This window comes from Zingiber officinale, chromosome 4A (assembly GCF_018446385.1).
Source record: "Zingiber officinale cultivar Zhangliang chromosome 4A, Zo_v1.1, whole genome shotgun sequence".
Taxonomy (NCBI): Eukaryota; Viridiplantae; Streptophyta; class Magnoliopsida; order Zingiberales; family Zingiberaceae; genus Zingiber; species Zingiber officinale.
Genome location: NC_055992.1, coordinates 150,679,487 through 150,696,543, shown reverse-complemented (window position 1 = coordinate 150,696,543; position 17,057 = coordinate 150,679,487). Strand labels below are relative to the sequence as shown.

The 17,057-nt window shown below is 35.4% G+C and overlaps 1 protein-coding gene and 1 pseudogene across 1 annotated transcript; both read right to left on the bottom strand.

Annotated features, from left to right (window-relative positions):
• Positions 1 to 5,766: 5,766 nt before the first annotated feature.
• On the bottom strand, positions 5,767 to 11,203 carry LOC121971675 (BTB/POZ and MATH domain-containing protein 1-like). The gene is made up of 4 exons (XM_042523055.1): positions 10,573 to 11,203; positions 9,592 to 9,940; positions 6,308 to 6,584; positions 5,767 to 6,209 (listed from the first exon to the last, which is right to left on the bottom strand). Exons 1-4 carry the CDS (start codon positions 11,007 to 11,009, stop codon positions 6,043 to 6,045), a joined length of 1,230 nt encoding a protein of 409 aa, XP_042378989.1. The 5' UTR covers positions 11,010 to 11,203; the 3' UTR covers positions 5,767 to 6,042.
• Positions 11,204 to 11,356: 153 nt separating this feature from the next.
• LOC121971674 overlaps positions 11,357 to 17,057 on the bottom strand; it is a 56,877-nt pseudogene continuing 51,176 nt past the window's right edge.

Genomic DNA, 17,057 nt, shown 5'->3' with positions numbered 1-17,057 from the left:
TCTGGACAACCCTGCCGATGCCGACCCGTGACTTGTGTTCCGCTTGACGTCTTCCCTCGTCTTCCGACTGCTTTGCCCCCTTGATCGACCAGCCTGCCTGACCTCTGACTATCACACCTGCTTGCCTTTAACCGCCCCGTCAGCCTGTCCATTGACTGCCGCATCACCTTGACTATTGACCACCACGTTCTCTTGACTTTTGACCACCATATGGCCTTAACTTTTCTAGCCCTTTCCTCATGGGCCCCTCCATTACCAACCGTATCAGTAATGATGGATGACTTCGACTATGACATGACACTAAGATGATCTACTCAAAACACCAAGGCGAACACAAAGATAATAAGTTTTATTTTAATTTTATTACCTAATGAAATTACGTGCACAATTGGAGAACACCAAGATGCCTGCAAGTTCTAGACTCAACTGACCAAGCTTCATGAGGATCTATCAACACTGAAGGATTAAGTCAAAATAGAATTCAAACTTGAGCCCAAATCAATAAAAAGATCTATAAAATTGGAGGTTGTACTTAAAGTAAATAACATTTATCAAAATACTCATGTTAATAGCAATTTAAATGACATATATGATAGCTTAAAGAATTCTTCTGTAAATCAACATGATAATTTATGTATTTATGAAAATACTCATCTAAAATTTAGATCTAATAAATTCAAAAAAATTAAAAAATTCAAAATTAATTAATAATCCAAATAATAAAGATCACTAAGTCAATGTAGATCCAGATAAAATTAATATATCTCTTGAAACATATTTAATCTAGATAATTTAGATAAAATCAATTTAGGAATTTGTACCAAAAGAAAATTTTAAATTGAAATAAACATAATTATGTAAATAAAGATAATTATATAAACAAAGATAAATTAATAAATTAAAAATCAGATTCAAATACAAACAATAATATCTTAAGTAATAGATATTTAAATGATAAATTAAAAAAGATAAATTCAACCCATTTAATTAATTCAAACTTAAAAGTAAATAAAATATAAATATAAGGATGAGTTCAAACACTAGGATAAAATCAAAATTAAATTATAAAAAATTGAAATAAAAAAAAATAAAATAAATATTAAAATATCATAAGATAAAAATTTAATTAATAACAAGATAATTTTGAAAGTTAATATTATGAATTCAAATATAAATATTTAAAATATAAGATTAAATCATAATTTAAAATTAAATCTAAAAATTTTTGAAACAAATTCTAAAACATAAAAAGGATAAATTCAATAAATAATAACTTAAATCAAAAGATTAAAATAAAAAACTATAACTTAAATATTACAAATTCAGAAATTTATGATAAGATAAGTTTAAATTAAAAAATGCTAAATTTAAATAAAATTAAAATTAATTTATATTTAAAAAACATATTGAATTGGATCAACATTAATTAAAAATCAAAAAAATAAAGTTAATACATTAAATTAAGAATTAAAAATTAATCTGAAAAGTAATTAAGTAATTAATTAATTTAGATTGATTTCAATTCAATTAATCAAAATTCAATATAGAATATGGAATGTATGACTCAGGGAGCTCCAAATTAATTGGCATCTCAAAAATATGACCTATTCATTTGGCTAATTAGGGCTATATAAATATGGAATAATTCTAACTTGTTAAGAATAAAGTTTAGTACTAAATCCTCTGGGTGAGACTAATTAAAAATCTTTGACTAAGAAGCGTAATTACTCAAATGATGTATAAGTGACTCACCATGACCTCAAAGCTTATTCAAGAAAACTTGCTTGGAGGATCAAAACTACACTTAATCTAACACAAGTTAAAATCACCCCCGGAAAAACAAGTAATTCATCTCAAAAAACTATATGATTACCTTATTTGAAAAATTAAATCGAGTGAGATGAATAAGGAGAAATTCAAATTAATTATTATTAAATACAAATTAAAATAAAATTAATTTGATTTATAATTAATTAATGATTAATTCAAAGAATTTCAAATTTAAACAAATCCAAATTTAATTAACACTTTAAATTCAAATCCAAAGTTTAATTAAAACGTAAATAAATACAAATTAAATTAAAACTTAAACCCAGATCTAAAGTTTAATTAAAATGTAAATAAAACTTAAATTAAAACTTAACTTAACTTTAATTTAAATCTAATCTCAACTTAACTTAAAATCAAAAAACATTAAAATTAAAATATTAAAATTAAAAACGTAAAAGTAAATTTAATTAAGATTAAATGTAAAGAAAATTTAATTAAAATTTAATTATAGTTAAAATTAATCAATCTTATTTTAATCAATTTAATATTTAAATATTAATTAATATTAATAAGAGTAATAATTAATAATAAATCCTAAGAATAATTAACTCTAATTTAACTTCATAATCAATAATTAACTTAATCAAATTAAAAATTAATCTAATTCAAAATTAATTAATCTACTTAATTAATTTAATTAATTAAATACAAAATCCATTTTAACTTAATAAAATCTAACTTAAGTAACTTAATTCAAAATTAATAGAGAGCAATAACTTAATAAATAATTAATCAAATTTTATTTAATCCTAAATTAACTAATCAAATTAATTCAAATTTTATTAATTATTAATCTGAAAATAACTCGATTAATTTTAATTTAATGTAATAATTTAATACGAAATGCATTCCAGAATTAATTAACTTAAAATAATTTTTTTAACAATCAATTTTAAATTAACTTAATCTAATTAAAAATTAAACTCATGACTAACTTAAATTAAACAAATTAATTGATATTAATCAAAATTCAAATTTAATTAATGAATTCCAAAAATTCTACCTTAGACAAATCATTGAATTAAACATCTCTTCAAACTCATAAAATTTGCATGGTTGAAAATTTAGTACGGTTGAAATGCTAAGTAATTAATTAAAAAAAAAATCGATTGGTGTATTATTTTGCTTGCCTAGAAATTAGAATATTTTTTTTTTAAAACAAAAACATCTATCGTAAAGAGAATGTTAGGCTAAGGAGGATATTATATTAAAAAGACATTTTGAGAAAGGTTCAAAATAAAATATTTTATAAAATATATTTGAAAAACTTTATAAGAGTTTTGAAAAATGTTATCTTTATTTTTAAAAATATATATATAGTTTTTTTAATTGTTAAAGTTATCAAACATAAGTGTTTTTAAAAATTAAATAATCATTTTGAAAATAAATACTTTTTGAAAAATAATTATTGAAAACCTCCTTTGGAAAATATTTTTGAAAACACTCTTTTTAAAATATGGTTGTTTTAAATTTTTTTCCCCTCAAAATATTTCTTTGAAACAAAATAGAGTTTTAAGAAACTTAGCACAACATTGAAAGATATTTTAAAAATCTATTGTAAAAATCCTTTTGAAAAATATTTTAAAAATCCTTTGAATAATATTTTGAAAGCATCCTTTTCCAAATAGGCTCAAAATTTTTTTATTTAGCATATTTTGAAAAATAGCTTGAAAACCCTAACTATTTTTGAAAAAGCATCATGATATAAAGTTTGAAAAGCCTTTTCTATGTTTAGCTTGAAAAATGCATTATGATCTTGCAAATATTTTTGCTATAAATTCCTTATGAAAACCTATACTTTGAAAATATGTTTAAAAAACATTCCTTAAGATCTACTTCTCAATACTAAAATTGTTCCTTTAACCTTTTAAGTACAACATTTTGAAACAAAAATTACATTATTTAAAAAGTGTTAAAAGGGATATTTGTTTGAAATTCTTTGGGATGATAAGTTGCTTGATAATCTTTTTATAAATTGTTAGTTTGATTTGTTTACTACTTATTAACCTACTTTGCATGTTTTGATGAAGGTTGTCTCCTCGGGGGTGGTGTGATGGTTAAGACATGGAGTGTTACCATATAAGGTCTTAGGGTCAAAACTCGGCGTGTCCGAACATGCTTCCCCCCCCCCCCCCCCCCCCCCCTCCCAATGTCTTGCCACCTGCACTAATGGCTAATAGTCACCCATAATTTTCCTCCTCCATATTGGCCCAGGGATGAATTGACGGGAGCGCTGGGAGTGAGCGAATCATCTTTTTGCCACATGTTTTGATGAAGTGATGAAGGTTAAAAGGGAGGATAATTGGTTAAGAAAGAAAAATCATGCTTAAGAGAATAAATGAAATACTTAATATTTTTTCTCTTAACATAATCATGACATGATGATGCTGTTATTTTTGGGTATATTTTTTCCTAACTTTAACATAAGTTGTCATTACATCAAAAAAAGAGAGATTATTTGTGCAATCATTACTAATAATCAAACTCAGGTTTTGATGCATGATAAATGGTTAAAATTAGATTATGTATGATCTAATGTATTTACCAAATATGTAGAGTAAAGAACTTGACGGGTCTAGAGAACCTGACATAGGATGAAGTCCAGTTAGGTCTGGAGGACCTGATAACTAGTAGGAAGCCCAGATAAGTCAATATAGGACTTGATATCTGGCAGTAAGTTCAGTTGGATTTGTAGGACCTGATAGTTGATTAAAGTCTAGATGGGGCATTTGATAGGAAAACCTGATGAGTCAGACGACAAGTTAAGTAATTCTGCAAATGATAAATAAAATAAGTCACTGGAGAAGAGAGATCTAATGAGAATGAGTCCCAATAGGACTGTAAGCGTTGGTTTAACATAGATTTATTTTAGAAATCTAAGTTAAGACTAAGACAAGATCCTAGTTGCGCCAGACAAGATTTAATTCATAATTTAATTATATATGCCAACTTTATTTTATAGGTAATTTTTCTGTATGGACTAATTCTACTTAGCAAGGGCTCGAAGTAAAAAATCAAGCTAGGATAGACAATGTTCAGGGCCCCTCGGCTAATTAGAGGTGCCCAAGAACAAATATTCAAAGATGAAGTTTCAACTGTGGAAGCACCTTGGATAATTGGAGGCGCCTAAGAACAAATCTTCAAGAATGGACTTTTAGCAATAAAGGCATCTCAATTTTATGGAGGTGCCCCGAGTCAAAGCATTGGAGACGTCTTAGATCTACTGAAGACGCCTTGGAGTAGCTAGAAGCTAACGTCCATAGAGCAGATGAGCTTCACCTAGACGTCTCGGATGAATTAAGACACCTCCAATACTTTTTAAAAGGAGAGTTCGATTAATTATAAAATTATAATTACTACCACGTAAATAATAAATAAAATGAGCTGAATCCACATTATAGTAATTATAAAATTATCACTACTATAACCTAGCTTGGTTTAGATGGGAGTAATAATATGAACATACTTAAAAACAATTAGATAATTATACCCGACTGAATAATAAGGTACAACGACTTTTTGTAACAAATTAAAGTGGGACACCTGGGTGATTTGGAGGAAAAAAGACATTCTTTAAAGTTTTTAGCCCTGTTTTTTATCACACTTTTTCCAAAAATTACAAAAAACTTACAGGAAGCAAATAAATCCTTCAATTGGAACAAAATCACTGTCAAAATTTCACCAATATTTAAACTGCTAAACGACTTATAAACGTTCAGAGCAAATAATTGAGTAAAAATTCTACAAAAGTAAAATCAATCACCCCCAGCCCCCAGCCCCCACCCCCACCCTATTGAAAGGAAGTAAATCCTTTCAAGCAAGCTCTCATGTGTGAGGCCATTGTTCACCGACTTCACTAGAATTTAACCCTTACTCCATTCTACAAATCAATCACATGATTAGTGGCTCGGCTACACATGGTGATGGACAAATGGATGCAGCAAGCTAACAATGAAGGATTAGAATTGGCGTTCTACACATTGTACAATGCAAGCCGTTTCCACAACGACGGTTCCTTAGGTGTTACCCTCAGGAAATGTAACTGGACTTTTGACAAGCTCAGTTTGGCTCTCCCTAGGGGTTAATAAAGAGGTACAAGAGGCAGGACTGCAGGAGTGAGTTACCCAGGATATTTAAGTGTTAACACAAATTTACAATCTTTACAAATAGTGAGTGAGCTTTTGACAATGGTGAGTCCCTTGCGCCGCGACATTATAGCCGAGGTTTCACTCGCCTTCCATTTGCATCACTGCCGTCGAGGGTATCTTTTGTATAGACTACGGAGTTTTCTCCGATTCTGACAACATATTCTAGAAGCTCAGCTAGAATAGATGGGCAACTGAGCTTCAAGTGTTCGAATCCCTCAGTTTGCATCACGGCTGCAAAATTCATCAAAAGGAAACACGATGAGAATTTTGAATTAGTGTATTCAAGATGCTATTATGAAATAGGCGGTAAGGTTGAATACTAATTGCACCTCGCAAGTTCTCAGGTAATGCAACAAACTTGAGACATACTGATTTAAGCTGAAAACAATGATGCTGTTCAGCAAGTGCTAGAGTTGTAGCCACAGTATTTATGGCAACATCCTCACACAGCTTTGCTTCACATAGCAGTTTAAGCCTATCCAATGCATAGCGATCAGCGGCAGCAAGCATATGTTGAGCCATTAGAGTAGAAGCACATTTCACGTTTAGACCAACAAGGTCTTCCATGTCAGGTAAAGAATCCCAATATATGAAATGGAGTAGAGCCTGACAAGAAAAATACCAAGTTATGAAAATCCAATTGAAGGATCACCATAATCAGGTGTGTGCTAGCACATCAATCTTACTAAAGTAGCGAGGAAATGAAGTGATACTGGTTACGATATTCTCTTTTACTAGCAAATAGCACTCATGCACACCCTTGCATGCATGAAAAGTGAATTCGATGCTTAACATTACCAAGATGATGCCGAACATACTACAGGCTTCATTCAAGATCTCTGTTATCATAGAAAAACAATAAATACAAACGTAGAAACAAATGATGTGGCCCTAAAGTTTCAATACTCAAGTCTTCCTAGATAATCCTAGTTTTGAAAATAATAAACCATATGATAGGTGATAACTGAGCATGTGGATGATGCATTGATGTTCAAGTCCAAGTATCTCAAATGACCAAGAAGTAACAACCAAAGAACTCTAAATATGAGGTAAGAATATTCAGAGGAATGTAATGGAACAATTCGACAACGGGATGCATTAAGAGAATGACTTGCAACTGTCAATTTACTAATCTGGTTAGATATGATGTGCAAATGTTTGATCTAATCCCTAATCTTATTGAAAATCATTTCAGCCAGCTATATCAGAGTCTAAATTTGCAAAACTGTGTCAACAACTAATTGAACAAGGGTGGTCAGATGGGCTAATGGGAAGAATTACAATTACTTTTTATTATTAAATGACCAATAACTAATAAACAAAAACTAGTTTTTTTTTCTTAAACCAGCATGAATTGCCAAGACCACCTTAAATAGACAGCCTGGACACTTTTGAAGCCTAGGTGGTCTGAATCGGCCACTCTCTAAGAGGGTCACCCAGCATCTAAGCAACACAGTCCCAAGCAAACCGCCTAGGCAACTGCCTTTCATTCAATCTTCCTTCCACCCTAACAAATAATGGATATTAATCTCCCACCTTTTATTTTTACCTTCTTTCTCTCCTCTTTTTGCTGAAAGGATAACAACTAGAATGAGAATTTTCTCAATTAACTAATCTTTCTGAAATATCATTATTAACATTGTGAAATCACTTGTTCTTTGTATTTGCATATTCCAGCGAACTTGTTAATTTTATGAATTGATTGTTATATAAATTCAATAAATTACTATTCTAGTAACATCACTTATCAGGCACTATCATTGCTACTCTCGTCCATTAGCAAGTAGCTTTTTAATTGTAATATAGAAAGAGAGTAAAGATAAGGATTTTGTTTAACCTTAGAGTGATTTACAACTTGAATAACTTCGTCTAGCACACAGTTATACAACTCAAGTTGTAGAAAACACACTGTATGAAAACATTTCCTGAGGCTTAATCTTTATAATCACACAATTCACTCAGATCTTGCATATTTGATCCAACTTCCAGACATGAACTAGATTTTATCACTGAAGTCTGAAGAAATGATCAAGCCAATTATTTAAATAATAAAGTGTTCCAACTAGCTCATATGAGTCATCAGATGCATACAACATTTTTACAAACAATGTGTTGGTTTTCATCTTATTTCAGGAAGATTACTCATGCACACAAGCCTCCCACATACTCTCCACACGATGGAAAGTCCTATGAATATCGTTCACCATTTATCTACCAAAATCTCTAAATTCTTGAGCATCATAAACCCCCATTGGGGAATGGATTGAGTGGCACAAAATGGTCACCTCATAGGCGATAACAATGAGAACTTTAGTGGGAAGCCGGGTAATAGAAGAAATAAATAAAACAGTATGCAGATGAGTAAAGCAGTCAATATCAAAATTAAATATCCTTGTGAGAGGCCAACTAGCGAAAGTAGCAAGCTAACACTAACCATAGTTTTAACATCCACCAAATTTAATATCTATATGGCAGATGTAACATAAGTATCTAAAGCACATGGTACAACCACTGTTAAAGTTAACAGGCTAACAACTTACCCAGAAGCTTCAGTATTTTTGAAAGGACAATTTCTATGCATTAGCTTATTAAAAGTACCTCATGGGTCAAGAACAAGACTAGACTAGATGAAGCGTACATATAACTAATTCAACTAACAGGGTATCCATTTTGTATATTGCAAACTGGCTGGATTCAAACGCAAGACAATTTGCTATTATCCCATGGTAAAGTTAATAGGTTAATCATTTATCTCAAAAACAAAGGAAGGGTGCAACAAAGTGCTAATCACGCAGCTAAGTAATTGTTGGGATTACAATTAAAGTCCCACATTGGAAATAGAAGATCATGGGTTTATAAGATGGAAGATATCTCCATTGATATGAGATCTTTTGGGTAGAGCTCAAAAATAAATTCATGAGAGCTTAGGCCCAAAGTGGACAATATCATATAATTGTGAAGATATGTGAATTTCATTGGCCCAACAAGTGGTATCAAAGTCATTGTCAAGATGAAGCCATGTGGGGAACCTTAACAAAGGAGGCGGGGGAGGTCCGGACCTAGTAAAAATTCATAATAAGCCCTGGAGACAGATGATGCTCTAGGTATTTCACGTAAGGTGTGGGCCCAAATACAGTGTAAAGGAGCTATTTTATTAGTCATATAAAATTCTTTTCAATGCACTAACAGGTTATATATTTGCATTGTCCAACAAATGAAAATATGTTGTTTGTCTAAATGTCAAATAAGTATGGGTCTCAATCTTCATCAAAAAATTTTACAAATTCATTCATTCACATTCAACATAATTGTGGCAATTGTATAGCCATAACAGATCAAAATCAAATTGCATTAAATTCTTTCAATTTGATCATACTAGCACAAAGAGGATAAGCTTGCTATGAAGTGAACCACCATTATTGAGCATGAAAGCTAAGAGATACGAAACAAGACACAGATATTCTATCACTATGGTCCAAGAATGAGTTTGTTAAGTTTAAAAAAGAAAAAGAAAAGAAGCTAGATCAAGGACAACTCTGGCTAATGATGTGCAAGTTACATGGTAAAGATGAGAACAAACAACTCAATTAGCGAGTCGACGAGAATAGGCTACCTTAAAAACAAGAGCTTCCATATCTTCAATCTTTAAGCAATGCATGTTCCTGTCTTTCATTGGACCAAAAAGTTGGGCCCTGAAAACAGGTGATCGAGCTGCAAGTACCAATTTATGAGCATTGTATATCTCACCATCAACCTCAAAACTCACATCAGTCCCCTCTCCACCTTGTAGAAGCTGACCAAAATGCTGTGCTATGTTAGAAGGTGGTACTGCTATGGTGTAGATCTTGGGTGCCTCAGTATGTGATCTAACAACACCAACAGTACAATTAACTAAGAGATAATCATCTTTAAGGTAATCTGATGTCTCTAAAGCAGTTCTTTTGTAAAAACGCTTATAGCCCCTGTGCAAAGAAAACCACATCCCTGTAATTAATCATCCATAGTGTGCATTCCTGCAAAATACTATATTTTAAAGAAACACGTATATAGTCTTCACGTGCACACAAAATGAATAAAAGTAAACAAACGAGACAGAATATTAGCTTATCTATCAGCTGAATCAATTTCATTACCCACTTCAATAATTATATAGTTTCTTTAAATCACTATAATATTTAATTGGAAGTTTGAACTTTTACAGTGGCCACCAACGTGAAGCTTATCCCTCCATTGAGTTCTATTCAAGGCTATATCCCTTGTATTTTTCAATCAATAAAATCATTCATTATTACAATTGATAAGTGTTTTCTTTGGTCACACTATATCCCTTACACCGTCTAACTCTTCAAAGTATGGAATCTATTGATGTCATTTGAACATGCCTATGTCATGTCAACCTATTTTCTCATTTTAACGCTATTGAAGGTATACCCAATTACTCTCATATAGTTTTTGCACCAGATGACAAGTAGAGATGATAAGAAAAACTAGCGTATAGCACCGAAGTAGTTTAACAATGTTCAAGAAATAAGTTCGAAAATAGAACAAACAAAAATTAAAAAGCAATGCAAGGCTTGTGATCAACCAAACTCACCACATGCTGCCTCGGTACTTGAGTGCGTAGGGGCCGCTCTCAAGCCTCCTTCCAAAGTGGCTGTGGACCTTGTGCCGCTCCCTGCCGCTCTGATCGAGAAGCGTCAGCTCGAACAGCGCCCTGACGTCAGTCCCCTCGCTAGCCAGCGCGATGAACAGAGAAACATACGCCGCAGCGTCCTCCGCGCTCTTCCCATCGGGGTAGAAGTAGACGGCCCAGTCGTAACCCCCCACGGTGAACGTGTCCGACGTCGTGTATTTGCCGACGCCAATCCCCTTAAGCAGCGAATATCCGGAGATCTTGAAATGGTGCGATCCGTTCACGGTGTCCGTGACGGACGTCGAAGCCGTCTCGGACGGAGAGGCCGCGTTGAGCGACGGCGAGGACGAAGCGGACAAGGAAGGCCAGGCGGAGGAGCAGACCCTGCCGCCACCCATCCGAGAAGAGCGAGATCGAAGCCGATCGGAACGGAATCTGTCTAGGGTTTCCAATGCGAGCAAGAAAGGAACCAGCGATGGCGAGGAGAAAGAGAGAACGAATTGGGGGGAAGATGAAAAACTGGAAGGGAATGGTGAGATGTATTAATGGAGACCAAGCCACCCAACCACAGGTTTGTACTCCACCGAGTGATTGGTAAAAGAGCGGGGAAAGGGACCGAGGTCCCACCGGATGAGGCGACTTCGACGAGTAAGGTTTGTTTTTGGGGATATCTGTTTACAGTGGCAGAAGGCGAAGGTGCTCTGTTTACAACGAGAATTAAATCCACAAACTACAATTTCCTGCGAGCATTCAAATAGCACATCTTTGTTCTGCAAAATTATACCCCAGAAACGGGGCTCCAAATCAACCATACAGATATTCGAATCCGAATCGGGTTTCGCCTCCTCCAAGTCGCCATATCGTCCGTCCTTATTTTACTACGAGACAAGTTGCAATTGGCAATTACATCCCTAGGCTAGCAACAAACTACTTATTTTTACTGTAAGACAAATTGCAATTGCTAATTGCATTGCTCGGCCAGCAACAAATAACTCTTACACCTGCATCACTGAGCTGATGATACGCAACGGCACTACTTTGACAAAACTTTGCAGATGTTATCTTTTGGTTCCCAGGAGCGGTTCCACCAAACTTACTTGATGCCGGGGAGTGTACGAATCTCCTTCGGTGGGTTTCTTTAGGATGCCCGGCGGATGCTGCCCTTGCCTATTTAGAGCCCCCTGAAAGAGAGGAATGATTCATTGTAAGATTACTGCACTGCAAGAGGCTTGAGCTACATTCGAACAAAACCAAATAAACTGAATTCTAACAAAACTGAAATTCTTTGTACTACAGCTTGGTTCAGTGTTATAAATACTAATGCTTAGAAAGTTAGTTTAAACCATTACTTTGGGTTGGTTCTGTTCAAAAGTATGACACCAGAACTAAACTGAAATTTTACATAGAAAACCTCAAGTTCTTTTTGTGTGAAACTAAATAATGGTCACTCATAAACCTAGATCTTCTAAAAAATTGTAAGCTCAAAGTTGAGAACAGGGAAAGTTTGGCTAGATACTAATCTTCATATGATTTTCTCAGATTTTTAAGCTGATCTTGTGGTTTTAACTTGAAATTTTGAAGATACTCACCACTGATTTTTGTTTAGTTAACCTCCTATAAGACGAGCACGTGCAACTGAAGAAGCAGCAGCGGCAGCAGCCACACGTATCCTGAAAACTGATCTTTAAACTACAGGGGTGAAAGAGAGAAAACATATTGCCAAAATCATCTCATGTGATACCTTTTATGAACATCAACATATTCGTCTGTCTCATCAACTATCTCCTCCTGCATGTGGAATATTTTGTTTGCGGTTAACATAAAACAAAAATGAGGTCAACTGTATTCCACTCAGTGGTATATTTAACATCCAACTGCTACCCAAAGAGAGCAATCTAGCGCATAGAATGAATGAAACTAATGATGCCATGTCAAGTGTGAAGATTTTTGACTTTACCTGTAGGAGTTCCTCAAAAACGTCCTCAAGTGTGATGATCCCAATAACTTCTCCCTCTTCAGTATCTTCTGTCAATCGAGAAACTACCTTTGCTTCCGCATCATTCTGTAGCAAAGCTGTGGGTTTATTTTCAAACCTATCAATGTTGATAACAACATTGTCCAAGCTTTCATTGGCTTTAGACAACAAAGGGGTTGTGACATTGGATTCAACACTCAATTCCTTATTTTCTCGAAATTTTTCACCATCAACAGGTGGAGTGCTCTTAGGTTTCCCTTTAGATTTGACAACAGCAGCCATATGACTGCTTCCTTTCTGAAATTCATTCAGTATGTCATATAGAGGCATATCTGCAGGCACTCTGAAAATTCCAAATATGAGAACATCATTTCATTAACATGAAACAAGAATATACAACAAGGTAAATACCTAGGGATTCTTCTAATTGATATAGCACTGACAGGGGTTTCAGTTTCAGGTCGAACTGTAAGAAGACTCTTCACCTGATATAACAAGCAAAGTACCACATGAGATCAGACAAGCACAAATTTACAAGGTTGATGAAACAAATATGAAACTGTGAAAAAAGGAAATGATAACTTGTACCCACCAACAAAAGGCCTATAATATTCTTTGGGTTCCCTGAATAGACAGGGACACGACTGTGGCCTCGAGCAAGAATCTTGCCAATAGCCTCCCTGCAATAGAAACAATTTTCCATAATCACAGGCATTTTACATCGTAATGAAAGTACCAAAAAAATAAATAAAATACAACTAATCTAAACAGGTTACTATAAGTCTCATCATCTCTCAAGTCTAACAACCACTCTAAGGTTCATGACTTAGGAAATATAGTCCCCTCGGGACGGTTTAGTGGCTAGCCCATGAGGTGTTGCCACCATGATATCTGAGATTCAAATCTCGACAAAGCCGAGGTAAATGTCTCTCTTATGCGCTAGTCACTATTCCAAAGGCTAGTAGCCGCCCGTGATTTACCTCGGCCTAGGACGGGTTGACAGGGGCGTTGAGGGCGAGCGTATTAGCCTTTTGCCACCATGACTTAGGAAATATAACCCCGGTTGAGTTGTCTAGTGCAGGACAGAGTTACTACCATAGGGCAAGGATTTGAATCTCGGCAAAGCTGAGGAAAAAAAGCTCTTCCCACACTAACCAACTACAGCTTCCCGATTTACCTCCTCATAGATGGTCGTGGAGCTGACCGTGTGGGGCCATTGGGGTGACCGATTCCACCTTTTTTGCTACCATGACTTGGGAAATATAGCAATTTTGAAAGAGCACGGATACCTTATGCTGGTGTTTAATTTAAACTCCATCAAGCGTTTTCCATTGTATTATTTCTTCCACCCCTAACATATGAATACTGTCCTTCCAGCTATACAGTGTAGTTTGAAGCCACAAGTTTAAAATGCAGTAAGCCAAGATGGCTCATCATGTCACAGTTATTTTAGATTCCTATACAAAAACAAGTCGATGTTGTATTGGTTTGATTTCTTTGCTAAAAGAATGGGACTTCTGCATGTAGCGTGATGCACCTGAATAAATTTGAAACAGTTGAAACTAGAAACCAATAATAAATCAAAATTCACAAAATGCCTTCTTAGAATTTCTCCCTTGGAAAATAAAGGTTAAGAAAGAGACAATTTATATATATGTGCAGAGTCTCACCAGTCTAACTTTGAATTGACGTCCAAGGAAAAGGTAGACTCAATGGGTGTCATAGCTGCCTCAGCTGTCTGTACATACGGTCATATCATTAGAAATTTAAATTCCTAAATTTACGATAAAATTTTAGACAAGACAAAACAAGGTACCATGGCCAACAAATAATTCTGAATTACAGAAAATTAGAAAGTATAGCGTCAAAGAAGTAGCATAGCACTTACCTTCTTGCTTAACCAATTAAAATTATATTCTAACTCGACAACTAGACATGCATGATCCACATATTTAAAATTAATGATTAAATTAATAGTTGTCATCAGACATGAGCACTACTGTTGGCTATCACTCTGTATAAAGAAAAAATATATATATTCCTTGAGGATACACACAAATCCCTGGATACCAGTGTACGAAAATTAATGGGTCAATATAACCACCCTCAAATGAAAAATTACCATCTTATCATAATTTCAGAAGAACCAGTTAAACTAATGAATATCATCATCCAACAAATCCTAAAATCAGCTGTCAAGAGCAGGAACAAGACACTGATGCGAATGTTGGCCATTGAACCAAAGAGAGAGTATCCCATTGCATTTACAAATATCTGGCTCTTTTAAGTAGAGACAACAGTAAATTTCCTTCGTTTTTTTTATGAGGCACTAGCTATAGTAGAAATGTACAAAATTATATTGTATTATTAAAGTAGAACAATTACACTCATACATATAGGATTCTCGCATAACAGCCAATGTGGAGATTAGTCATTAACTTTAGCGCCTACATATAATTATTAGCTCTAACACTCCTTTCAAGTTGGAGCATAAATATTGATCATTGTCCAATTTATTACACAAAATAGAAAATTCCATAATATAAAATAACACCAAAAGAGGGACAAAAACTTTATTATCAACTGTAAGAGAATGTTAGAACAAATCAATAATAACTAGTTATCTTGTTCGGATTCAATTAAAATCCCATATTGGAATTATATGAAAAAGATTATGGGTTTAAAAGGATGAAAGGATGTAAAATATCTTTATTAGCATGAGGCCTTTTGGGTAAGCCCAAGAGCAAAGTCATAAGGGCTTAGGCCCAAAGTGGACAATATCATGTCATTGTGGAGATATGTGAACATCCTTCCGTCGCAACAAATGGTATCAGAGTCATGGTCAAGACCAGATGTCATGTGGGGTGGCCTTGAACAAAATTGAGGGTGGGCCCGGAGTAGGTCAGGGGACCGGATGCTTACGGATAAGGTCCGGAGTAGGTCAAGGTGACCGAATGCTCACGGAGAGGCTTAGAACAGGTCAAGAGTGACTGGATGTTCACGGAGAGGCACAGACCATGAGAGTAATGATAGTCCTTCATTTGAAGGGAGGATTGTTGGAATTCAATCAAAGTCTCACATTGGAAGCATATGGAAAAGATCATGGGTCCATTGGCATGGGACCTTTTGGGTAGAGTCGAAGAGCAAAACCCAAAGTAGACAATATCATGTCATTGTGGAGATATGTGAACATCCTTTTGTCACAGCAAATGGTATCAGAGTCATAGTCCAGACCAAATGTCATATGGAGTGGCCTTGAACGAAGTTGAGAGTGGGCCCGGAGCAGATCAGGATGACCGGATGTTTGTGATAAAGACCCGAAACTCAAGATGACCGAATGCTCGCGGGGAGGTCCGGAGTAGGTCAGGGTGACTAGATGCTTCAGGCCTTTACCGCAAGCATCCAGTCATCCTGACCTGCTCCGAGCTCACCCTCAACTTCGTTCAAGGCCACCCCACATGGCATCTGGTATGGATCATGGCTCTGACATCATTTGTTGCAACCGAAGGATGTTCACATATCTCCACAATGGCATGATATTGTCCACTTTGGGCTTAAGCCCTCATGGCTTTGCTATTCAACTCTACCCAAAATGCCTCGTTCCAATGGAAATATCTTATATCCTTTTAAACTCATGATCTTTTCCATATGTTTCCATGTGGGAATTTAATTGAATCCCACCAATCCTCTCCTCAAACAAAGGACCATCATTACTCACATGGTCTGGGCCTCTAACGTGAACATCCAGTTACTCTTGACCTATTCTAGGCCTCCCCGCGAGTATCCAGTCATCCTAATCTGCTTCGAGCCTTACCCGCAAGCATCCAGTCATCCTAACCTGCTCCAGGCCAATCCTCAACTTCAATCAAAGCCACCCCATATGGCATCTAGTCTAGATCATAGCTCTGATACCATTTGTTGTGCCCAAAAGATGTTCACATATCTCCACAACGGCATGATATTGTCCACTTTGTGTAAGTACCCGTGGTAGTTTTGATGTGATCGACCAAGCCAAGTTAGGTCCTGTTATATTTTAATACCCTGTGTTTGAGTGTACAGGAACTTAGGAGCACAGGAAGTCGAGCGAAAGACACAGCTAATGAGAAGGATGGCACGGGAGAGAGTCGACGGGCTCGGTGCATCTGAGGTACAAAGCGCTGCGGAAGAGACGCTGGCGAACGAGAAGGAAGCGCGCGACGGTTCCAAGGGACGAGAAGCTAGAGCAGAAGGTTGCACAAGAAGGCCAGAAAATAGGTTCGGGTGAGCCCTATTCCAGATGGTCAAAATCACCCAAGCGAGCAGAGCCGAAGCGGAAGTCGGACGAAAAGTAAACTTGCTGTTGCTATGGTCCGGGATCCTAGAGTGATTCCAGGCGCCCAGACCACTTCAGGTGCTGAGGGCGCCCTCGACTGCGGATCAGATTTAACAAGGTCCGGGCACCCGGAGCGAGTCTAGGCGCCCGAACCAGAAA